A 25,899-nucleotide genomic window follows, 5' to 3' on the forward strand; every position below is an offset into this window, starting at 1 on the left:
AATGCTCACCTTATAAAATGAGTTGGAGATTATCCCCTTTTCTAATTCTGGCAAGGATTGTATAAATTGGTTTTAATTCTTTGAATGTTTGACATAACATACTTTCGTGATATCATCTGGTCTGGGAGATTTCTTTTTCAAGAGCTTTTAAATTACTGATTCAATTCTTAATAGTTATAAGGACTGTTTAGGTTATTTCATCTTGGCATAATTTTGATAGTTTGTGGTTTTTGAGGAATTGGTTCATTTTTTATAAGTTGTTGAGTTTATGAGCATAAATTTGTTCATAGTATTACCTTATTATCCTCTTAATGGAAGCAGGATCTATTGTGATATACACTATTTTATTCTGGATATTGGTAATTTATGTCTTGTCTTTTTATTTTTGCTAATTTTGCTAGAAGTTTATCATTTTTATTCACTTTTTTCAGTGAACTAGCTTCTTGTTTCAGTAATCTTCTGTATTGTTTTCCTGTTTTCAATTTCATTGATTTCTGCTCTTATTTTTCCCATTCTTCTCCTTGGTTTGGGTTTGTTTTGTTCTTCTTTTTCTAGTTTTTGAGGTAGAAACTCTATTTTATACTTTGGTTTATAATCCAATACTATTTTAATAGTTTTGTTACTCAAATTGTTCCAGCTTTGGCCATTAGAAGCTCTTTCATTGGCTCCTTTGCCCCTTGACATACCCCATTTTTGTTGTTGTTTTTGAGCACTTCCTTACATTCTGGAACTACAAGATGCTTCAGGCTCATCTTGTATATTTCCTGCTCCTTTCCTAGAATCACCCATTTCTCCAAGGAGCCAGTGGTTCCTTTTACTGGAGAATGGTATTAGGAATGAAGATCTGAGTGCTAGATGTGCTGTTGTTCCTGGAATGTTGTTCCTTCAAGATCATGTCAACTTTTCTTTAACTTTTAGTTTTACAGACTCCACATATTTCTTATTTAGGTCAGCATCTCTTTTCCCCACTCCCTTCAATGAGATTGTTTCTACATATCATATGATGTATTGTGTCATCTTAGAATTTGCCATACGTAATACTGTGTGATTTCCAAGGTTAGGTCATAAAAGGGTATGTGGCCTCCTTATTTCCCTCATAGGATACTCCCCCTGGAAACCTAGACACCATGCTGTGAGGAAGCTCACCATAGCCCACTTGCAGAGGTACATAGACGGAAATGCCCCCAGCCTCAGATGTCAGACATGTGAATAAGCAAGCTTTCAGATGGTTCCAGGCCCCAGACTTTATGGAACAGAGGCAAACCTTCCCTGCTGTGCCCTGTCAAGTTCCTGCCCCACAGAATCAATGACTGTAATAAATGATTGTTTTATACAACCAAGTTATGGAGTTATTTATTATGAAGACATAGTAACTAGAACAACTCTCTAATTTCCAGATGACGTACATCTTATTCCTGTTATATGTTTTAATTCTATTGTTTTTGTTTTAAACAGCCACTGTTTGTTTCTGTTTACACACCCATCACTTTCTTTACTCTTTATTTCTTTTTAGAAAATAATTTTTAAAAATTATGGTGAAGTAATGTAACATAAAACTTACCATTTTAACCATTTTTAAGTGTATAGTTTATTGGCATTAAGTATATTCACATTGTTGCCTAACCATCACCACCATCCATCCACAGAACTTTTTCATCTTGCAAAACTGAACCTTTATACCCATTAAACAATCCTCTTCTCCCCATCTCCTCACCTCCACCCCCAGCAGCCAGCATTCTAGTTTCTGTCGGAATTTGACTACTCTAAATACGTCATATGAGTGGAATCTTGCAATATTTGTCCTTTTGCAACCAGTTTATTTCACTTAGCATAATGTCTTCAGGGTTCATCTGTGTTGTGGCATGCGTCAGAATTCCCTTCCTTTTTAAGTCTAAATAATATTCTATTGTATGTATATTCCACATTTTTTTTATCCTTTTACATTGATCAACATTTTTATTTGGGTTGTTTCCACCATTTGTCTATTGTGAATAATGCTGCTGTGAACACAGGTGTATGATAACCCTTGCAGTCCCTGGTTTCAATTCTCTTGGATACATACCCAAAAAAGGAATTATTGGATCATATGGTAATTGTATTTTTAATTTTTTGAGGAACCACCAAACTGTTTTCTGTAGCAGCTACATCATTTTACATTCCCACCAGCAGTGCACAAAGGTTCCAATTTCTCTACATCTTTACCAACACTTGTTATTTTCTGTTTTGTTCGTTTTTTTGTTTTTTTTAATTATAGCCATGCTAATATGTGTGAAGTTGTATCTTGTGGTTTTGATTTGTTCGTTATTGTCATTTGGGAATTGAATTAAAATGACAAATAGATACCACTACACACCTGTAAGAATGGCTAAAATCCAAAAATTGGTTCTCTTTTGTAACTCCTATTTCTTTGAATTTCTTTTTATTTGTTAGAAGAAAATTTATAATTGATTGCTAAAACACTTTTATGATGGCTGCTTTTTATTTTTTTAATTTTATTTTTTGAGGAAGATTAGCCCTGAGCTAACATCTGCCGTCAATCCTCCTCTTTTTGCTGAGGAAGACTGGCCCTGAGCTAACATCTGTGCCCATTTTCCTCTACTTTATATGTGGGATGGCTACCACAGCATGGCATGCCAAGCGGTGCCGTGTCCGCACCCGGGATCCGAACTGGCGAACCCTGGGCTGCTGAAGCAGAACATGCGCACTTAACCGCTGTGCCACAGGGCCGGCCCCTATGATGGCTGCTTTAAAATTCTTGTTAAATAATTCCAACATCTGATTCATCTTGTTTATTTGTGTCCATTGATCATATTTTCTTTTTCACTTGTGTTTTTTCTGGTTTTTGATATGATCAGTCATTTTGATTGTATCCTCAACATTTTGGTTATTATGTTAGGAGATACTTGATTATACTTAAATCTTTTGTTATAGAAAAAATTGCCCTATTTTGGTTTAATGTATGGATTCTTGCCTAGTTTTGTGGATTTTATTTCCAAGGATGGTTAAATGTTCAGAGTCCTAGCAGTAGTATTTTGATCTGTGTCATTTTCTGATGCTACTGGGGTTCCAGCTCAGTTCTTGCTAGTGCTGTGTGGGTGGGTGAAAGGTGCTTTTCTGAGCATCCTGATGTCCTTATTCACCCAAGTGGAGGTTGAGGTTAGAAGTTGCTTGGACTGGATCTCCTTATATGACTGAGTGGGGAACTGGATGAGGGATGCAGAGCTCTCTTATGCTCTTCTTGCCTCAGATTAGGCTGTCTGTTGGTGCTTTCGTTTGAAGCAGGAGCTGGGATGACCTGGGATGTCAATACTACCAGCGTATCAAAATGTCACCTTGGTCTGTGAAGCAGGGGCTGGGAAGGTCAGAGGCTTCACTACCTATTCAGCTGCCTGTGGATCATATGGGTGCCGTCTCTGATGTTGAAGCAGGGACAGGGTTGGTCTGGGGATGGGATTGGTTCAGGCTTTGCTCCTCTGCTGCCACTGTCCCATAGTACTTACGGAGTGGGGCCTGGCGTAGCCTAAGGCTTTGCTGCTCTGCCCTAGCCAGTGGAATGGAGTGCCCCGCGGTCCAGGTTGTGGAGTGGGAGTTGGGGTTCTCCACTAGCTCTCTGTTGTGTTTCCCTTCTCCAAATCTTTTGGCCAGAGAGTACAAGCTTTTTTCCCCCCTGTCCGTGTTGGTGGTTCCAGATTGCAGACCTCTCTAGAGCCTAGTCTGGGGTATACGGGAGATAAAAAGAAAACCCAGGGGATTCACTAAATTGTCTGTTGTTGCTTAAGGCTTGAAGTTCCTAGCAAATCCACCTTCTTCCTTCCAACTTTTAGAATTTTTTAATTGTCATTTGATGGATGATTTCCAGAGAATTTAGTTGTATTTAGAGGGAAAAGCAGGAAAAAGTAAATCTATGCCATCTAGCCCTTATTGGTTGTATTTTGAATTTTTAACCTTTGCTTTTTAAGAATATGAGTTAGTATGAATACCACCCAGCCATTCTACTTTTTCTTTGATATTTGAAGATCGAAGGTTAAGAGAATATGTATATTCTCTTTATATCTATAATCTCTTTATATATACACACACACATATATATCTGTTGTATATCTCTATGTATCGGTTATATCTATTTATGTGTATGTATGTATATAAATATGTGCACAGTTAGCTACCATAGTTTACCGACTTTATAACCTCAAGATTGAGTCTCGTAATTTCTCTAAGATTACTTCACTATTTTAGACTTAGATCTTAACTAAATTGACTGTATCAATAAAATTGTAAATTTTCTGTGATGGAGGATTTCTGGCATTTTAAAACTTCAGAGTATGGACCAAATACGTGCTTCAGTCCCTTAATTTCATAAGTTAGAGCTTTTAAATTACTTACGTATTTTAATCCTAGATCTTTGATTATAAACTTAATGACCCATGAGTCTTCTGAAAATTGTTTCTAATTAAATTATTCCTGAATTTTAAAAAAGCACATTTGGTTCTAATATTATTATGTAAAAAATTTTTAATATCTTTTTCAATTTTCTTCTAGTTCAGGCCCATGAAGTTCATCAGGAAATTTTGGCAACTGATGTTGGTGCTAAAAATACACCTGACTCAAGAAAAATGTCAAGTAAAAAAGTAAAAGATCATCACAATGAAGTCAGTGAGGAATTTTACATGTCTGTTGGTTCAGCTTCTGTTCTTTCGGATGCAAAAACATCTGTCTCGAAAAATGCTGTTGCGTCTGTTGTCGAAAAGAGAGAGACCCACAGTTTAAAAAATTCGATAAGTATGTTGTCTTCAGGTACAGAGAGTTCTCATAAAACCAAAAAAAGGTGAATTTTTATTTAAATAAAACTAATTCTGTACAAATTTTACCTTTGGTGTAAAAAGTTAGTAACTTCGTCTTTTATGTCCTCAATAGTAAGTATTGAGGAATATTAACATGCTATAGGATGAACATAACACATTCAGTATATATTGAGTTTATATTTAATAAGGAAGGCCTTAAAGTGTATTTCAGAAAAGTGTGGTGGTAAAATTTTTCTATAGTCTATGGAAAAAAGTATTTTTTCCTGATGGTAAGTTTTGTGTAAGTTCCTAAGAGAAACAATTTGTATTTTCTCTAGGTTATTTGTAATTACAAGGGTAAGTATGTATCAGGTCTTTTCTGGGGTAGCAAAGGGTAACTATTATTGAGGATGAGTTGTGATAAACCTATGTCTGTTTCTTGGGCCTTTGCCTTTGGCCTTCAGGAAGCAAAGTAGACTGTTGAAGGTCCTTTACTACTGGGCACCTCTGTAATGAATGTAATTTCTGTTTAGCATCTTATGTGATTATTGGAGCCAAGGAGTTAAGTACATTTTAAGATTTTGCCATTCAAAGTGTAGTCAGTGGCTCAGGATCAAGAGCAATGGCATTTATCTGGGAGCTTTTTAGAAATACAGAATCTCAAACCCTGTCCTAGACCCACTGAATCAGAATCTACATTTTAATAAAAGTCTCCAGATGATTCAAATTCGTATTAAATGTTTGATAATTAGTGCTCTAAAGTACACATTTTTTTGGTGTATGATTTAACCATTCTTTCTTATTTTTTTTCTATTGATAAATGCAAAATTTAATTTTTCTGAGCAGTTTTCCTTGTGTATTTTGTGTAGCAGGTTACAAATCAGCATTTATAAATTTTAAATAAAAGCTCAGTGGAAAATTTTGTAAGTCGTGTATATTGTTACTGTAAGGGAGTTTAGGATAACCCATAACTTAGCAAACTGGGAGCATTCAGTTTGCCTTCCTTTTAACCTCTTAGGTTAAACTTTGATGATGTTTTGAAGAAAGTAGCAATAGAGAGTAAAGTCTCAGAAATAGAGGATAAAGTATCAGAAGGACCACAAGAGAAGAAACCATCAGGAGCATCTCAGAAAAGAATACAAGATTCAGAATATGAAATTCAACCAGAAGCTAAAAAGAGTTTTTCAACATTGTTTTTAGAAACAGTAAAAGGAAAAAGTGAATCCAGGTAAGTTATTACGAAACTGTCCTTTGAGACATTTTTTCTTTCACAATCCATGAACCACATGTAAGAATTTTTAATGCTGTTTAACTTAGAAGTTAATCTTAATTGACACAAATTTTAATTGAAATTATGCCTCATGGTAAGGAGAGTGTAGTTTCTTAGCAGTAAATCATCCCCAAAGCTATCATTTAATAGATACTAAATTAGATGTGAAAGAAAATGAGTTTATACAGCTCATCAACACTTCCTGGTTTGTATGATATCAAAGAATGACGGCTGCATTTAGAAACAGAATTATGTCAAGGTGCCTATATTTCACTATGAAGGGTTTTAAATCTTTTTTTTAATTTCTTCTGATTGTGTCAACAAAAGAATAGTCCTAAAAGAAATTTGAATCTGTTTTTGGCTACTTAAAATATGATATCATGATACAAATATGAAATCAGATACAAATATGTTACATTTATGGGCTAATTATATCTATTTCCAAAAAAGTAATTAAGAATTTTGTTTAGGGGCTGGCCTGGTGGTACAGTGGTTAAGTTTGCACGTTCCGCTTCTTGGTGGCCTGGGGTTCGCTGGTTTGGATCCCGGGTGCAGATGTGGTACCACTTGGCAAAAGTCATGCTGTGCTAGGCGTCCCACGTATAAAGTAGAGGAAGATGGACATGGATGTTAGCTCAGGGCCAGTCTTCCTCAGCAAAAAGAGGAGGATTGGCAACAGATGTTAGCTCAGGGCTAATCTTCAAAAAAAAAAGAATTTTGTTTAATGTTCTTTTTGATAAACCAGTGAGTAAAGTTAATTTTATGTTTAATTGCTGCAGCCAGATGTAACTACTCACTGTATGTGGTGCTTTCTTGCTTCATTGCTTTGCTTATGTTCTTCCTTCTGATTGTCTTTCTTACATTTCCTCATGACCAAACCTTATCCATCTTTCAGCTCAAATGCCATGCAGTCTTTCTTGATTTTTCCACCTAGCCAGATGTCATCTTTCTCTCTTCTGAACTTTAATAGTGTTGTCTTAGGCCCATTTGGGCTGCTATAACAGACTACCATAGACTGGGTGGCTTATAAACAATAGAAATTTATTTCTCACAGTTCTGTAGGCTGTCAAGTCCAAGATCAAGGCTTGAGCAGATTCAATGTCTGGTGAGGTCCACTTCCTGGTTCATAGATGGCTATCTTCTTGCTATAACCTCACATGGTAGAAGGTGGCGAGGGGGCTCTCTGGGACCTCTTTTGTAAGGGTACTAATTTCATTCATGAGCACTCCCCTCTCATGACCTAATCACCTCCTAAAGGTCCCACCCTCAAATACCATCACATGGAGATTAGGTTTCAATTTATGAATTTGGGAGGGACACAAACATTCAGTCTATAGCAAGTGTCAAGGTTATTTCCTAAGGATGTCTTTGGTTTGAATAACCTTGAAGTAGAATACATGAGCAGATTTGGAGAGTTCTTATTGGCTGATTTGGGAAGGCTTCATTTTTAAATTCTTAGCATTACTTCTTTATATACTAATAGAGAACTAATAGATGTTACAAATAATACACAAAAAAGCAAATTAAATCTATTTATAACATTGATTATTTCTTTAAGTGTTGAAAAATCTTTCTGCTTAATCATTCATTTATTGTAATCTTGTTTATATTAACTTTGTTTTTTATTAGATTTTCTAGAATTTTCTAATTATATAAACTTGTAAAACTCTACCTATTAAAGGAAAGTATATTTTTTAGCAATTTACGTACTATTTTACATTATAGGATTTATTAGGGATTTGAGATGAGAAGAGTAAAGAAGACATTTTCATTTCATAATCCTTTTGTATATTTTAATAAAAAGAAAAAAAAGCCACACTGATAATCCAATTCTTCCATTCTAGTTTTGCTTCTACTATGTCTAAAAATAGTTAAGCATCTTTATCTAAGTGAAAAAGGCAGAAAAAGGAGTGCATGTGCTAGCTCTGGAGTTTAGATGTTTACCCTAAGTGTTTACTTTTGTATAGCTCACTTCTGTATGTGGTTTGCTCAAGGCTGTTGACATAAAAAGGAAGAAGATGCAAAATGAGTCCATTAGATTACTATCCTTTGAATGATTCCTTCCTTCTCTAGAAAGCTTTCCTAGCTAATTGGAAGAGGTGCTGTTTAATCCCAATGTGCTTACCTTTCTAGATACACTCCATTTATTTCTATACCATGATTGCAATATTAAAACATGAAAATGTGTGTAAATTACTCAAACTTGGAATGAATTTTTACATAATATAATTTAGTGTATAATTTATTAGTGTTTTCTTAGAATATTACACTTGAAGGTATTTCAGAAATAAACTTGTCCACCCTTGTTTTGGATGTGAAGAAATTCAGGCCCCATGAGACATCTATACAAACATAATTTAATACAGCACTATATAATTATGGCATGCATTTTTGGACTGTCTGTCAATGTATCTGGGCTGTATTTACACGTCTCTGGGTTTAAATATTGTAATATATATAATGGGTGAGGAGGGCATCAAATTAGTTGATGTCTAGGCTTCCTTCCAGCTCTAAATTTCTATGATCCCATTAGAGTTGTAAATGAGTGTGATCAGATATTTAAAAAATTTAAAAGGAGGGAGGATTTTTAAGGGTAAGGGAAAATCAAGACGTGAACTGCTTTTTAAAAGTTATGTGGATTTTACTTTCTATATAGATTATTTTATTTTCTTCACTAAGGAAAGGTAAGACCTTTATTCTTTGGAGCTATTATTTATTGTAACATTCTGTTTTAGTCCTATTGTTAGGCATATAGCAACTACTCCACCTCATTCATCTGTGGCAAGTGATATGAAGTTGTTAGAGGATGAATTTATAATTGATGAATCAGATGGAAGTTTTGCCAGTCGATCTTGGATTACCATACCAAGAAAGGCTGGACCTCTGAAACAACGCGAAGTATCCCCAGCTGAGAGCACTACACTCCTTCAAAGTAGGAAGTCAAGAGAAAAACATCACAATGTATCACCTATGACTTTGACAAGTGACAGACATTCTGGTAAAGCTCACCAAGTAGAGAAATCTCAGCCCTCTGAACAAAGAATACTGTGTAGGAGCTGTACTTTGACAGATGAAATGGAAAATAATTATAGATCTACAGAATATGAAGTGTATTCTAAGAATGCCAGAAAATCATCTGGAAACAAAAGGACTGTAAATCAAAATCAGAGAAGAAAATTTAAGGCCAATGTAGTTGAAGAACAGGTTGATATGGAGCATTCCAAAGATAAAAATATAAATATGTCACATGTCGCCCAAGACAAGTTACAAAGAAATTCAGGCAGTAATATGAAAGAGTGCAAAGAGATGAGCAATGTTCATATTTCCAAAAAACAGATGCCAACTGTGGGTAAGTGTTTGTATTAAATATAACTATGAACATTATTCCACCACTTTATGTTTATGTAATATCCCTGCGTACCTTGGGGAAGTATGCAACGTAAATGTAAATCTACAAAGTCTTAAAAGCCTACAAGCTTTTTTCTGGACTCTCTTTATTTTACATATAACTCAATTCCAACTCACTTCATTTTTGTGTAGCTTCTTGTAGGCTATAACATAGACTTTATATCACCTGAAATAGTAGTTGTCAGACTTCAATTTTGTCTGTGTGTGCCTTAGTATATTTAAAAGATACAGCTTAAAATAAAAGGAAAAAAGCTACCTTTTCCATTTTGTGTACCTCTTTTGTAAATGTCAGACATGTCCCATATTCTTTTTATTGGAATTGTTCTTTATTTTTTTGCTCCCTTCAGTTTCTAATTGGCAGCTGGCCATTTTAAGAAAACACAATACAAAGAATCTGACTAAACTGAGGATGGTAATTAAATTACAAGAAAGTTTTTTTCTCACTAATCCCTTAAGTAGAATATGAATTCACAAAATTTGAAGGTACAGAATTTTGATTTATCCATAGTTCATTAGGAAAAATGTTATATCAAGAAAGTGTGCTTGAAGGATACTCACTTTGATTATAAATGTTAAACATTTATTGAGTACCTGCTATATTCTGCAAACTAATTTTCATGGATATTAAATCTTCATCAATATTTGTTAGCGAATATAACATTCTGATTAATTTCCGTACCAATTATATTAATTTTCTATTGCTGTCTTAACAAATTACCACATACATAGTGGCTTAAAATAACATACGTTTATTTTCTTAGAGTTCTGTGGGTCGCAAGTCTAAGATGAATCTCACTCGGCTAAAATGAAGGTGTTGACAAGGTTGCATTCCATTCTGGTGGCTCTAGGAGAGAATCTGTTTCCTTGCCTTTTCCAGCCCCTTGAAGTCACCTCTATTCCTTGAATCTTGGCTCCCCTCTTGCATCTTCAAAACCAAAAATGCCTGCCTTCTCACGTTTTGAATTTTACTTGCCTCTTCTTTCATTGTCTCATCTCTCTCTCTCTGATGGCCGCTTTTAAGGACACATGTAATTAGATTGGGCCAGCCTGGATAATCCAGGATAATATCTCTGTCTCAAAGTTTATAAGCTTAATCACTGCAAAAGTCTCTTGCTTTGCATGTAAGTTAACATTTCCACAGATTTTGTGATTAGGGTGAGTACATCTTTGGGAGGCCATTCTGCCAACCATATCAGTTTCTTTTTTTTTAAACTGTTTTGTTTTTTTTTAAGATTGGCACCTGATTTAACATCTGCTGCTGCTTTTTTGTTTTTCCCTTTCTTCTCCCCAAAGCCCCTCGGCACATAGTTGTGTGTTCTAGTTGTGGGTCCTTCTGGTTGTGCCATGTGGGATGCTGCCTCAGCATGGCTTGTTGAGTGGTGCCGTGTCTGTGCCCAGGATCCAAACTGGCAAAACCCTGGCGACCGAAGCAGACTCTGTGAACTTAACCACTAGGCAATGGGGCTGGCCCCCCGAGTTTCAAAGACTAATAGTATGAAGACAATTTAATTCCAAAGATATTTTTACTCTGGAGATAATTTTCCTATAATTCAAAAGGCACTTGACAAATTTGTAGTGCCTAAACTGATGACTTGGGTTGAGTCAATTGACTTTTCTACTTTTGATGTCTCATAGGCTTCTCAAACTGAACATATTGGAAACTAATCCTCCTCTAGTTTTCAGTATCTTCGTAAATGGAGGTATAATAAATCTAGTGGCTCAAGAAAGAAACCTGAGTCATCTTTAACTCCTGTTTCATTTACGTGGCAACCCATATAAAGTCAGTCAGTCTTTTAACTTCTTTCTAAGTAGCTTTCAAATCTGTTACATGTCTCCATTCCTTCTGCTACTTCTCTTAGCCAAGCTAGAGTCATTTATTTCTCAGGTTATTGTACCAGTTTATGCACATACCCCCTGGCTTCTCTTTACATTTCCAGATTCATCTCCTGGGTTGCTTTATAATTAATTTCTTCCAGTTCTGTGAACAGACACTTTCTCACCTGTGGGTCTTTTAATATGCTGTTCCTTTTGCTTAGAAAATTTTTCCTAAATGTACCCTGGGTCCACTACCAAGTTTTGTACTCAGTTTAAATATCACTTTCTTTGATTGTTGTCCCTCACCGCGATATGTTCCTACCTATGCTCCAATAGTAACCTTTTCATTTTATCAAAGTTGTAATTACTTGCTGAATTTCTGACTTTAACTCGAGTCTAGACTGAAAGCTCCAAAAGAACAGGACAATATTTGTTCTACTCCTAAAATAGTCCCAAGATCTTAGCCTTAGCACTTATCACCTCTGTGGGTCATCGGAATACATTATTACCAGTGACAGAAGTATTACTCTATTTTGGATGAATAATTTTGCTTTTTAAAAAATGCCCCACCTTCAGAATCCTACTCCTTTACATGTAAATATGCAAAATTTTCTACAGTGGTAGAAATTTATCACTTACAAGTCATCTCTTTTTCTAGCTATTACGCTACTTATGAATATGTCCCCTCAGTTCTAAGTAACTCTCTTCACATTACCAACTGTTCATATATCAGTTATATCTTCTGTATGTCTTCTTGTTTATTAGTTTTCTAAATTCTTTGTTATTCAGTTTCTAATCTTTCCTGATCTGGAACTGGTTTCTGAAATGATTATATTAATTGGTTTGTTTTTGACTTTGTATGATATTCTTTCTGTGTGTCATCATCCACACAAGTCTTTGGTAATGGCATTTTTCCCTTCACATTCTTTTCCCTTAAATCATTGTTCATGTTGATTTTTTAGAAGTTGATTTGTGAACATGGGCAATAATCTCTGTCATCATGACCACCTTTCATTTGTTGAAGCAATTTCTGAGGATATTTTTGACAACCATAAGGGAAGGAAAAAAGGGAGAAACAGAAGAAAAGGAGTTGGAGAACAGAGATGAGGGTAGAGATAGGGGGCAGGAAAATGATGTTCATCCGTGAGGATTCTTGCGGTTATACAGATAATTCCTTAAACTACTAATCAGTGGCAACCATGTTAAAGTCTCTATACTTGCTTTAGTGTTTTGTAAATTGACCCTTTATCATTTTCTACATCTACTCCCTAAAAGGTTTTCTTTTATGTTGAGTTTTTACTTAATATATGGTGGCTCTTCCAATATCTCCCATTTTCATCACTTCCAAAATCTTGGTTGTTACTATTATTAAGCACTATATTGGTAAAGTACATTCTTTCCTTTTTCATCAACTTTTTTGTACCTGGTTCAGTATCCTTGAAGCTAATATTTTTCTTTTACTTTTTTTATAAGCATGAATCAGTTCTCTTTATCTTTATTCAAAATATTGCCAAATGCTATAGCTTATACTCAAAACAGAATTAGAGAGTGATACTACTGTAAGGGATCTTGATGTAATTTGGCTCATTTTCTTCTGTCCTTCTGTTCCCCAATCAAATTTAACGAGAGAATGATCAAATTACCTGGAAGAGTGCTTTTCAAACTTGTATTTGCATTTGAATTCCCTGAGGATCTTGTTAAAATACTGATTACTAAATTGATTTAGGTAGGTCTGGGGTGGGACCCAAGATTCTGTATTTCCAAACAATCTCTTTCAGGTGATGCTGATATATCTGATCTGTGAACCATACTTTGAGTATCAAAAATCTGAATAGTACCTAAAATAGCTCATGTTGGGTAGCACTTTTGCCTTTTCATTGCCTAGTGAAATATTGGCTTCAGCCTGAATTCATTATTTCAGTGCCTATTTATTGAAAGCCTATGTGCCAAACACAATGTTATATGCTATAGATAGTAAAGATGACTAAGATGCAGTGTTCATTCTGTCCTAACTAAGCATTAGCTAATTTCTGATACTGTAATGTCCTGATTCTCCTCCCTATTTCTTTGTTTGATTTCCTTCTATGTCTTCTTTATTGATTACTTTCCTCATTTCACCTATAAATTTTGGTGACTCTCCATATTTCCCAAGTTTGTTTACCCTTTGCTCTTCCTTTATAGTCATACTTTGAGAAAATTATTCCTTTGTATTAGATATCATCTCTGTCTGAATTATTTCCCCAAATTTACCTTTTTAGTGAAAGCTCTAGTCTTGTATTTTCAGTATTTCCAGATTTCAGCCCCTATTATATATTCTCCTTTCTTCTTTTCTTTTTATTCTGTAGAGTTTAATACTTAATTATATGATTATATATAATGCCTGCTCCATTGGTCTTACACACTTTTGTGCAATTTATTTACTCTATGAATCTCTCCTACTTGATAGGATTTTAATCTCTTCCTTGGACCCCATGGAAATCTTTGTCTCAGGTGCTTCATAAATGCTGGTTTCTTGATGTATTTGATGGTCAAGAAAATTTTACATTTTTTCTAATAGCATTTTTTGAACTTATGTCTTAAAAAAAGAAATTCTCCCTTGTCCAACCCATTTTGGTGGTTGCGCCCCTCTCAGCTGCAATATTTACATTAAAATAGCCTTTATTTCCATGATTTCCTCTTCTTCCTAGTAGTCCATCACAAAAACAAAATTAGAATTTATCTGTCCCTTCTGTTAGATTCTTTTCTTACCCATTTGCCTTTGTAGTAAAATGAAGTTACTATTGATGCCAAACCTTTTCATTAACTATGTGTTGCTTGCTATATCCATGTTTCTTTTCATTCTGTTTTCTCTTTTTAAATTCTATTCACGGAAACAACCTTTTTCCTTCATATAGAAAAGATCTCTTTAGAGAAAACTCACCTTAAATCTCATCTTCCAAAAATAAGTGACAAAAAACATCAATTATTTCAAAACAGAAAAGCAGTAGTTACCCTTTTTTATTTGGGACATTGGTGAGTGGGACATTGGAAGGCACCGTATATTTTATTTTTGCTTTTCAGTGTATGCTTGTTTTTTTGGCTTAGGAGGATATGTTAGTTATCAAGCAATGTGAAAGGTTGCATTTAAGTGACAGTTAGAAATCTTATTGAGAACATATGACTTTTAAAAAATGAGAGATGAAAGGAAGCCCACAGGATAAATTTAAGTGGTTCCTATAGTTGAAGGAGGTTATTTTATTTTTTTAATCTGTTGTAGTTTTCTCAAAACTCTGGTTCTGTAGATTGTGAATTGTTTTTATGATTTTCTTTATTTCAGGGAGCGAGAAAAGTAGCACCAATGTTCCTCATTCATCGAATCAGAAAAAAGATAAGAAAGGTAAAAAGAAGCATTTTTCAAATGAGTCCAAGAAGAACAAACTTGTACCTGAAGAAGTGACTTTGACTGTCACAAGAAGTCGAAGAATTTCCAGGCGTCCATCTAATTGGTGGGTGGTGCAATCAGAGCAGAGTAAGTATTTTTATTTAAATTGTGTTCATTGGGAGCTCCCAAAAAATCATTCTTTAAGAGGCTTTATGTTTAATTTATGCTGCTGTTCTCCAGAGAAACTCTCATGAGGACATAGTTAAATTGGGTCATCAATAGAAATATTAAATTAATTAATTATGAAGACATTCATTGATTCTGTACCATATACCATATTCTGTATATAGGGATACAACTGTGGAAAAACAAAACCAAAAGCAAAAGTCCAGGGCCGGCCCAGTGGCACAGGAGTTAAGTGTCCACGTTCCGCTTCGGCGGCCTGGGGTTTGTCGGCTTGGATTCTGGGTGTCGACATGGCACCGCTTGGCAAGCCATGCTGTGGTAGGTGTCCCACATATCAAGTAGAGGAAGATGGACATGGATGTTAGCTCAGGACCAGTCTTCCTCAGAAAAAAAATAGGAGGATTGGCAGCAGTTAGCTCAGGGCTAATCTTCCTCAAAAAAAAAAAAAAAAAGGCAGAAAGTCCCTGCTCTCACGGGACTTACATTCTAGTGGAGAAAGACCAACAATATAGATATATAATTCATGCAGTGATAGGTAATAAAGCAAATAAAGGATAGAGATGGAAAGTAGATGGCAGAGGTGGGGCTGGATAGGAAGATAGAGCAGAATACTGTTTTTATAAAAGGTAGCAATGAGAGTCCATTATGGTCTTTCAGAGCACATATATGACTAAAGTGAAGGAGGGAACCATACAAATAATTTGTTATGGAGCATTCCAGACCAAGGGAACAGTGTTTGTAAAGGTGCTGATGGGCCATGCTTGGCATGTTTGAGTAACATCAAGAAGGCCAGTATGGCTGAAGAAGAGGAAGCTGGGGGAGGTGAAGTCAGAGAGACAGGCTGTGATAGAGAGTTTAGATGATGTGTATAAGGAAGCTACTGGAAAAAAACAATAAAGCGATCTGATTGATTCATCTTTTAAAAGGATTATTCTTACTGCTATGTGGGGAGGAAACTAGAGCTAGGCAAAAATGGAAGCATGAAGACTAGTTAGGAGATTGTTGGAGGGAAGAGATGAGAAGTGGTTGGATTCGAGATATTTTTTGAAGGTAGCTTACAGAGAGTACTGATGGTTTGGAGTGAGAGAAGCAGCAGGCTAGGATGATTCAGTATTTTTGCCTGAAAAAGTAGAAGAATGGAGCTGTTGTTTACTAAGATGGGGAAAGATGTGAGAGAAGCAGATTTGGGAAGGATGTCAAGGTTTCAGGTTGTAATATGTTAATTAGATATCAAAGTTGATGTATTGATGGGATCTCCTGATAAGTGAGTCTATAGTTAGGGGGCAAGATCTAGGAGGACTTATAATTAGGGAGTTATCAATATATAGATGATATTTAAAGCTTTGAGACTGCTTGAGATCACCTAGTGGTAGACTGGAGTAGTCCCTGGAGAAGAAAGCAAGCCAAGGATTGAGTCCTGGGAGACTCTAATGTTAGGAGTCAGGAAGGGGAAGGAAGATCCATCAGAAGAGACTGAAAGGAGCAGTTAGTGAGATTAAAGGAAAATGAGGAGAACTTAGGGTTATGGAAGTAAAGTAATGAAAGCATTTTAAGGATCAAGTTGATGAACTGTTTTAAATACTGCTAATGTCCCGAATTAGGTGGGAGCAAAGAATTGACAGTATGATTTTGGAAACATGGAGATTGTTGGTCATCTTGATAAAAGTGGTTTTTGTGGAATGATGAGATCAAAAGCTTGATTGGAGTGGGTTCAAGAGGGAGTAGGAAGTGAGGAAAGAGAGACAATAAGATAAAGGGGCATAGCAGATGTGGGGTCAAGAGAAGGTCATTTTTTTAAATATACAAGATAGTACATCAGCTTATCTACTCATTAAAATCTTTGTAGAAGGGTAGAGGATAAATGCAGGATCACAGTCTTGAGTAAGCAAGGAGAGGATATGATCTAGCGCACAGTTAGAAGAGTTAGCCTTAGACAGGGACAAGGACAGTATATCACATAAAAGAGGAAAGCCACAGTATATGGGGACAGCTGGAAGTAAGTTGGTAGAGTTGATGGTGGGAAGATAAAGATATACTCATCTGACCAATTTTGTTTTCTCAGTGAAATAGGTAAAAGTGAAGTGAGAGAGTGATAATGAAGTGTCAAGTTTCCTTACAGTGAGAGGATACAAAGCAAAATCTGTAGAGAAAAAGTACATGGGCAAAGTCTGAAGGAAGTCGGGTGCAAGCTTCCAAGAGTCCTCTCCCAGTGGATTCATACAGGAGGCACTTAATTCCTTCAGCAGTGACTTGTGACAAATGTGTGAAATGTCATCTACCGGGGAAACTCATTAAAGATTTAGTGCCCAAGGTTTTTATTAGGGATGGTCACCTAGACACTGTCTGCCTGGCAGTACTAAAATTCTTTACTCCCAGAAGGAAAGCAAGTATTTCCATAAACCATATTTTTTGCAAAAGCAGCTTAGGCACACTGAACCACATTTTTCAATAAGGAAATGATGAAATGATGGGAACCCTTCTGAAATTCAGGTTCCTACATGCTAGCCAATGGCTAACTTTGCAAGCACGCCTTTCTAAAGATAGCATTCTTAGGCATGCTATGCCAACTCTTTCTGTACAATATGGAAATGTATGATTATGTACATTTTGGAAAAATTTTGAATATTTTAAGGTGGTTTTCATGGAAAGATTGGTAGATGATAAGGTAACATTTACATATGCAGATACTGTTGGCTCTGGGACCTTTAAGTCAACGAATGAGAGACTAGTACAAGTATGGTACTACATCTCTGAGGCCTTGTTGCTATGAATTATTGAATCGTTGGGATGCTTGAGTGATGGCAACAAGAAATATTTATTCTGCTGCAGTCCCCTTTGGATTTTGAAGTTAGATATGAGTTTAAATTATGCTTCCTCCACTTCAGTTAGATTACTTTGTTCAGTTTCTCATTCTGTAACGTATGGTTACCACTACTTCTACCTCATTAAGTTGTTGTAAGGATTAAGTATTAAAATATTAACTATTACTTTTAAAATGTTAACTACTACGGTAACAGTAGTTTGGAGAACTCACCTTTCTGCTCCAGGTTGCTTGAAACTGTGGTAAATAGGTGGTAAATATGTGGATAAATAAAAATCTTACAGAGCTTGGATAAGTGCGCTGGAACTTTGAAACTTATGGTAACAGTCGGAAACAGATGTTGTGTTTCTGGTCAAGTGGGGAGTCAGAAAAGTAGAGAAATGCTTTAAAGGTCATAAAGTTCAAACTCCTTCATCTGGTGGAAGAAGAAACTAAGTCTGAAGCCCAGAAAAGCAACATGCCTTGTCACTAAGGTCATGGAAAACAATAGAACCCAGATTTCATGACTCTTGGTCTGTTGCTTATTTCACTAATCAAGCAACCATGCTGCCAGTGGTACACATGTAGCCCTGCTGCTTTTTTATGTATGTCAAGAAACATTTATTGAGTCCCCACTGTGAGGCAGAAATGGTGTTAGGCAATGCCAGGACTAGAGTGAGGCAAGTAAGAAACCTAGAATGGGAAGTTTAAGGAGGCACTTGCTTTCAGGGTTGTGTGATTTCAGGCTCAGTACTTGGATGATTCTGAGAGTAAGCACCTTCTTAAATTTTCCACCCTACTTAGAATTTTTTTCCCCTTATGATGAAAACTCTAGTAATCATTTTTCAAAAAGATGTCAGTTATATCTCAATGAAACTGGAAAAAAGGTTTTTTTCCCACCATAGGCTACTCTTGCTCCACCACAGTCCTGCCCCTAGTGTTAGGGATTGGGAATATAAAGATAGGTAAAACACCAGTCTTGGTCTCAAGGAATTCTCAGTCTGCTGGAGGAGAGAGATGAGTAAACAGTCAGATGTATCATAAACATTATCAAAGAGTTGAGAGAGCTACTAATTTAGCCTAGGAAATTAGAGAAAGCTTCCGGAAGGGTGAATTAGGAGTCTGCTAGCTGATTGGGTGAGTGAGGATGAAGGATGGAATGTTTCAAGCAGAAATAGCATGTGCAGAGATTTGGACCTGAGAACTTGACCTTTTTAAAGCTGTTTATCAGAATTAACCTGGAAGGGTTGTTAAAACACAAATTACTGAACCCTACTCCAAGAGTTTCTGATTTAGGAGGTCTGAGGTGAGGCCTGAGAATTTGCAGTTCACACAAATTCCCAGGTGATGCTGATCCTGCTGGTTTCCGGACCACCTTTTAAGAACCAGTGCTTTAGAAAAATGCAAATAGTTCAGTACTGTTGACCTTTTTTGGTTTGTTTGTTTGGAGGGGAGTGTGGAGAGTTGTAGTTAATGAAATAAGTACTCTAGATGTAGAAGTAAATTAATATTGAAAATATTTGGACTTAATCCTTAAGCTGTAAATAACCACTAAAAGATTTTTAGCAGGGTTGTAATGATCCAACTTGAACCAAGGATGATTCTTTAAGCAGTGTGAAGAATGGATTGAAGAACAGCAAAGCTAGAGAAAGGGAGATTAATTAAGAGGCTGTTTTAATAATCCAGATAAGAATGCCTGCTAATGACAGGCAGGAGAGCTTGAAAGAAGTGGATTTGAAAGGCATTAGGAAAGTAGAACTGACAAGATTTAGAGATTGTGGATAGGGGCAGGAGTCTTGGATGACTCCGATTTCTGACATAGATATCTGTGTAGATAGTTGTACTTTTCCTTAGGGTGGTAACTAAAACCAGAGTGGAAACTCTGGTAGAGAGGAGAAGGTAAATGTTATAATTTTAGCATGTGGATAGTAATTAAAGTTATGGGTAGATAGTTCCCTCAAAGAAAGTATATAGAGTGAGAAAAGCTGAAGCTGAAACATTGAGGAATACCACCATCTTAAGGATGGATAGAAAAGTAGTGGGCAGAGCCAGAGAGGGTGGTTTTTGGAAGCTTGTGATATATTTAAAGAGTTTGGGGCACATATCTAAAAATTGAAGAGATACATGTTTGTGAATTTAATTTGAAAACAGCCTCTGAGATTGGTGTGTGTGTGTAAATAAAAGTGATGTTACTATTCAGTGAGTCAGATGATCTGGATAAACATGCTAACTTTAAGTTTTCATTGAATCCTTCAGATCCTATTTATAGCAATTCTTCAATAAGAAATGAATTGTCAGTGTATCACAACAGTAGACAAAAACCTGTTGAAAAATCAAGTCAATCATCTAAGAATATTGGGAGAAAAACTATTCCACGTAAAGGGCAGAAGAGAGCTACTCAAGGCAGCTCAAAAAGACAGAAGTTTTTAAATGCTAAAGATTCTGGAGGAATTACTGACCATGATGAAATTCCCAGTTGTTCCCATAACGAGTCAGTGGAAAGTGACAAAGCAGACCTGGCTAAGAAGAAAAATCTTGATCATTCTGGGTAATGTCCGCCATGTGTACAATATAGTTATTTTTGTTCAGCATTTAATAGTTTGTCTATGTTATTTAATCATTTATGGAGAGGCAGTATTGGCATAAAGGGCTCTGCAATCTTGCAAACCTAGTAGTAAATCTAGGCTCTGCCATTAGCTGGGTGACGCCCTAGACAAAGTACTACTCTGAATTTATTCCTCCTATTAAAATGGGGAATAATATATAGCACACATGGAATGTGGGTGATAAATTTAATAAGGTGAGTATTGTTGTTGCCTAAGAGTTGCTTCCCTTTTTTTGTTGTCGTAAAAACACATAACATAAAATTTCCCATCTTAATCATTTTTAAGTGTACAGTTTGAGTTGCTTCCTTTTAAGTGAGGTTAATGTGATTTCAATAAATAGGAATACATCTTAGTGCTTTTCCCCCTAAAATGATAATAGTTAACATGTTTTGAGTGCTTATTATGTGCCAGGTATTAGCTAGTTGCTTTCAATGAATTCTCATCAGTCTAACAACCTAATCAGTTAAGTATTATTCTTATGCATTTTTGCTTATTGATATAGCATTTATTCTTTCATTTATTTATTCAACAAATAATACATATTGTTGAGAAACTGCAAGATATTGGAGATGTATCAAAATAAATGAAAGAGTGCTCCAAAATATTAATGTATGTCATTATGGTGCAAAAATAAATCCCATACACATTGTTTAATTTTTTCATACCATTCTCATATCTTCTTTCTCATTCAGTTTCTTTTTATGAGATATTTCAGGTGTCCCCCCCACCCCCCAAAGTAACACCTGATTCCCCATGACCTTGCTTAAGAAATAAAACATAGTGACCATTGAAATCCCATGTGGACCTTTGCTGATCCCATTGCTCTCTTTCCCTTCTTAGAGATAGCCACTACACTGAATTTGGTAATCATTCTCATAGATGTTTTTATACATTTCCTACATGTGCTTGTATATATAAATGGTATGTGGTATTGTTTTAAAACTTTATAAAAATGGTTTCATACTATACATATCTTTCTGTGACTTGCTTTTTACATTATATACTTTTGAGTTTATTCATGTTGATAAATGTTTTATTTTCATTCCTTCATAGTGGAGGTTGGCAAACTTTTGTTGAAGAGCCAGATAGTAAATATTTTAGGCTTTACTGGCCAAGAGGCAAAATCTGAGCTATTGTGTAGATCCTTCACCATTTAAAATGTAACCTTTGAAAAATGTAAAAGCTGTTCCTAGCTCTCAGGACTTAAAAAAACAAGTGGTTGGTTGAATTTATAGTATCACCTTATATGGGTATATGAAAATATATTCATCTAGTCTCTTGATAAGGGTTTCTAATTTTTCACTATTGAAACACTTTTTCAGTGGACATTTTGTACATGCTTCCTGTGTACATGTGTGAGAGATTCTCTATAATATATACCAAGAAGTAGAATTGCAGGATTTTAGGATATATACATGTTTAACTTGCCTAAGGACTGCCAGATTGCTCTCCAAATTGGATCCAGTTTACAACCCCGCTCCATTCTTACAATGGTGTAAGAATTCTCATTGCTCCATGTTCTCACCAAAATGTGTTGATGTTAGACTTGTTTTTATGTCAGTCTAATGGAGTGTATCTCTGGATTTAATTTGCGTTTCCGTACTTATTAGGGAGGTTAAACAGTTAAACATGTTTTCATTTGTTGCTTGCCCGTTTTTAAATAGATTGCCTCTTTGTAAATTGCTTGTTAATACCTTTAGCTCACTTTTCTATATTTTTTAGAATTGATTTTTAGAAGCTCTATTTACTTTGGCTTCTAATCCTTAATGGGTCACATATATTACAAATAGCACTCTGAGTCTGTGTCTTGTCTTTTCACTTTTTAAGGTTGTCTATAATGTCTTTCATATGGAAGATATAATTTTAATGTTGAATTTATCAGCCTTCAGCATTTTGAGAATTTCCTGTTTTATTGACTCTAAAGTCATAAAGATGTATTTTCTATATTATCTTCTAAAAACTTTAACTTGCTTTTTTATATTTACTTCTTTAAGCCATCTGTAATTTATTTTTCTTTGATGTGGAGGAGGAAGTCTAAATTCTTTTTTCCCCATGTAGATAATCAGTTGTCTAATCAGTTTATTGAATAGTACATTTCCTCCCACTGATTTGTAATGCCCTCTCTGTGTTATATGAGGCTTCCATACAGGCCATGCCTCACAGATATTGCACATTTGGTTCTAGACCACCACAATAAAGCGAATATCGCAATAAAGGGGATCACACAAATTTTTTGGTTTCCCAGTGCATATAAAAGTTATGATCACACTATACTGTAGTCTGTTGTGTGTGATGGCATTATGTCTAAAAAAACAATGTACATACCTTTAAAAAATACTTTATTGCTAAAAAATGCTAACCATTATCTGAGCCTTCAGTGAGCCGTAATCTTTTCGCTGGTAGAGGGTCTTGCCTTGATGTTGATGATTGCCGACCGATCAGGGTGGTAGTTGCTGAAGGTTGGGTGGCTGTGGCAATTTCTTAAAACACTAAGGAAGTTTGCCACGTAGATTCACTCACTCTTTCATGAACAATTTCTCTGTAGCATGCGATGCTGTTTGATAACATTTTACCCACAGTAGAACTTTCAAAATTGGAGTCATTCCTGTCAAACCGTGCTGCTCCTTTATCAACTGAGTTTATGTAATATTCTGAATTTTTTGTTGTCATGTCAATAATCTTCACAGCATCTTCACTGGGAGTAGATTCCATCTCAAGAAACCACTTTCTTTGCTCATCTATAAGAAGCAACTTCTCATCCATTGAAGTTTTATCATGAGATTGCAGCAATTCAGTCACATCTTTAGGCTCCACTTCTACTTCTTGTCTCTTGCTATTTCCACTACATCTGCAGTTATTTCCTTCACTGGAGTCTTGAACCCCTCAAAATTAGCCATGAGAGTTGGAATCAATTTCTTCCAAACTCCTGTTAATGTTGATATTTTGAACCTCTTCCCATGAATCATGAATGTTTTTAATGGCATCTAAAATGGTGAATCCTTTGCAGAAGCTTTTCAATTTGTGTTGCTCAGATCTATCAGGGGAATCACTATTTATGGCAGCTATGGCCTTATGAAATGTATTTCTTAAATTAGAAGACTTAAAAGTTGAAATGACTCCTTGATCCATGGGCTGCAGAATGGATGTTGTGTTAGCAGGCATGAAAACAACATTCATCTCATTGTACATCTCCGTCAGAGCTCTTGGGTGACCAGGTATATTGTCAATGAGCAATAATATTCTGAAAAATATTTTTTTTGAGCAATGGGTTTCAACAGTGGGCTTAAAATATTCAGTAAACCGTGTTGTAAACAGATGTGCTGTCATCTAGGCTTTGTTGTCCCATTTATACAGCACAGGGAGAGTGGATTTAGCATAATTCTCAAGGGCTCTAGGACTTTTGGAATGATAAATGTTCATTGGCTTCAACCTAAAGTCACTAGCTGCATTAGTGACCCTAACAAGAGGGTCAGCCTGTCTTTTGAAGCCAGGCATTGACTTTTCCTCTCTAGCTGTGAAAGTCGTGGATGGCATCTTTTTCCAATATGTCTGTTTCATTTACACTGAAAAATCTGTTGTTTAGTGTAGCCACCTTCATTAATGATCTTAGCTAGATCTTCTGGATAACTTGCTGCAGCTTCTATGTCAGCACTTGTGGCTTCACCTTGCACTTTGATGTTATGGAGATGGCTTCTTTCCTTAAACCTCAAGGACCAACCTCTGCTAGCCTCAAACTTTTCTTCTGTGGCTTCCTCACCACTTTCAGCCTTCATAGAATTGAAGAGAGTTAGAGCCTTGCTCTGGGTTAGGCTTTGGCTTAAGGGAATTTTGTGGCTGATTTGATCTTTTGTCCAGACCACCAAAACTTTTTTTATGTCAGCAGTAAGGCAGTTTCACTTTCTTACTGTTTGCGTGTTCACTGAAGTAGCACTTTTAATTTCCTTCAAGACTTCTTCCTTTGCATTCACAGCTTGGCTGATTGGTGCAAGAGGCCTAGCTTTGGCCTGTTTCGGCTTTCAACATGCCTTCCTCACTAAGCTTAATCATTTCTAGCTTTTGATTTCAAGTCAGAGATGTGTGACTCTTCCTTTCACTTGAACACTTCGAGGCCAGTGTAGTGTTATTAATTGGCCTAATTTCAATATTTATGTGTCTCAGATTATAGGGAGGCCTCAGGAGGGCTGGAGGGAACAGCCGGTAGGTGGAGCAGTCAGAACATACACCATTTATCGATTAAGTTTGTCATTTTATAAGGGCATGGTTCATGGTACCCCAAATCAATTAAAATAGTAACATCAAATATCTCAGATCACAGATCACCATAACAAATATAATAATAATGAAAAAGTTTGAAATAGTGCGAGAATTACCAAAATGTGACACAGAGACATGAAGTGAGCAAATGCTGTGGAAAAATGTACTGAGAGACTTGGTTGACGCAGGGTTGCCACAAACCTTCAGTTTGTAAAAGATGCAATATCCACGAAGCGCAATAAAATAAGATGTGCCTGTATTTATATCAGCTTCTGTCTTATATCACTTAATTTGCATAAGACTCTGGAGAAGTGGATAGGACAGTTAGTTATTAGCTCCATTTTTACATATGAGGAAGGTCCACATAGATTAAATAGTGTGTCCTTGGATGCTTAAGCCTTCTGACTAGTACACCAGTTGTTTTTACTTGAATGTATTAATAAAAATAAATCAATGTTTTAGTAACAAGGCAGAGAAGCCTTAGCTATGGTTTGAGAGAAATGTTAAGGTAAGATTAATTTACATTAAGTTTCTAAATTTGAGCTGTATTCCTAAAATAAGCATTATTTTTTGTGCACAGTGAGCAGTTAGTCCAATTAGAAATATCCAGAGTTGATAGTTGCTACAATGTTTGCTTAAGAAAGCCTATTTGGGGGCTGGCCCTGTGGCCGAGTGGTTAAGTTCACGTGCTCTGCTTTGGTTGCCCAGGGTTTTGCTAGTTTGGATCCTGGGCGTAGACCTACCACCGCTCATCAAGCCATGCTGAGGTGGCGTCGCATATAGCAGAGCCAGAAGGACCTACAAATAGAACATATAACTATGTACTGGGTTGTTTGGGGAAAAGAAGAAGAAGAAGAAGAAGGAAAAAAGAGAAGATTGGCAACAGATGTTAGCTCAGGTGCCAATCTTTAAAAAGAAAAAAAGAAAGCCTGTTGGGCATCTGGATTCATACAAAGATCTTTGAGATATTTGTTTAGTCAGCCTGTGTAGTCATTAAGCTACTTAATATGCATAGGAGAGCAAACATGTTAATAATTTTGATATTCTACGTGTCATAAGGTGAAAAGATAAATCGTTGTGGTTACCAAATGGTTCTTACGGAAACCCCAAAGATAATTTCGATATAAAAGGCATGTTAACAGTTTTATTGTTCAATATTCAGAAAAGGCAAAAAAAAAAACTTGTCAGAGAAAACTGGGTTATTACATTAAAATATAAATATGTCATAGGTTCCTAAAAGCAGGCAAATGATTATAGTCTTTTTTATAGTGATAATGTTTAAAACGTGCATCAGTAACAAAAGTGAGCATTTTTGAAAGTGAGGAACTTGTGTTAAAAATGGTTTAAAACATGACAGAGATACCAAAAAGGTATTTTAAGAGATCCATCTTTTATAATGATTTTTTTCTCTATTGTTG

General features: G+C 35.9%; 1 protein-coding gene across 2 annotated transcripts in view; it reads left to right on the forward strand.

Annotated features, from left to right (window-relative positions):
- The window catches only part of CENPC (centromere protein C), a 76,900-nt gene that overhangs the window by 14,721 nt on the left and 36,280 nt on the right, over window positions 1–25,899 (forward strand). For both annotated transcript variants that reach the window (XM_023638032.2, XM_001497321.7), the window contains exons 6-10: window positions 4,540–4,825; window positions 5,800–6,009; window positions 8,787–9,400; window positions 14,591–14,782; window positions 19,878–20,169. In XM_023638032.2, the coding sequence (XP_023493800.1) occupies window positions 4,614–4,825; window positions 5,800–6,009; window positions 8,787–9,400; window positions 14,591–14,782; window positions 19,878–20,169 (1,520 nt within the window). In that variant the 5' untranslated portion in view covers window positions 4,540–4,613. The remainder of the gene's footprint in view (window positions 1–4,539; window positions 4,826–5,799; window positions 6,010–8,786; window positions 9,401–14,590; window positions 14,783–19,877; window positions 20,170–25,899) is intronic.

The sequence above is a fragment of the Equus caballus genome, chromosome 3 (assembly GCF_041296265.1).
Source record: "Equus caballus isolate H_3958 breed thoroughbred chromosome 3, TB-T2T, whole genome shotgun sequence".
In the NCBI taxonomy this organism is placed as follows: domain Eukaryota; kingdom Metazoa; phylum Chordata; class Mammalia; order Perissodactyla; family Equidae; genus Equus; species Equus caballus.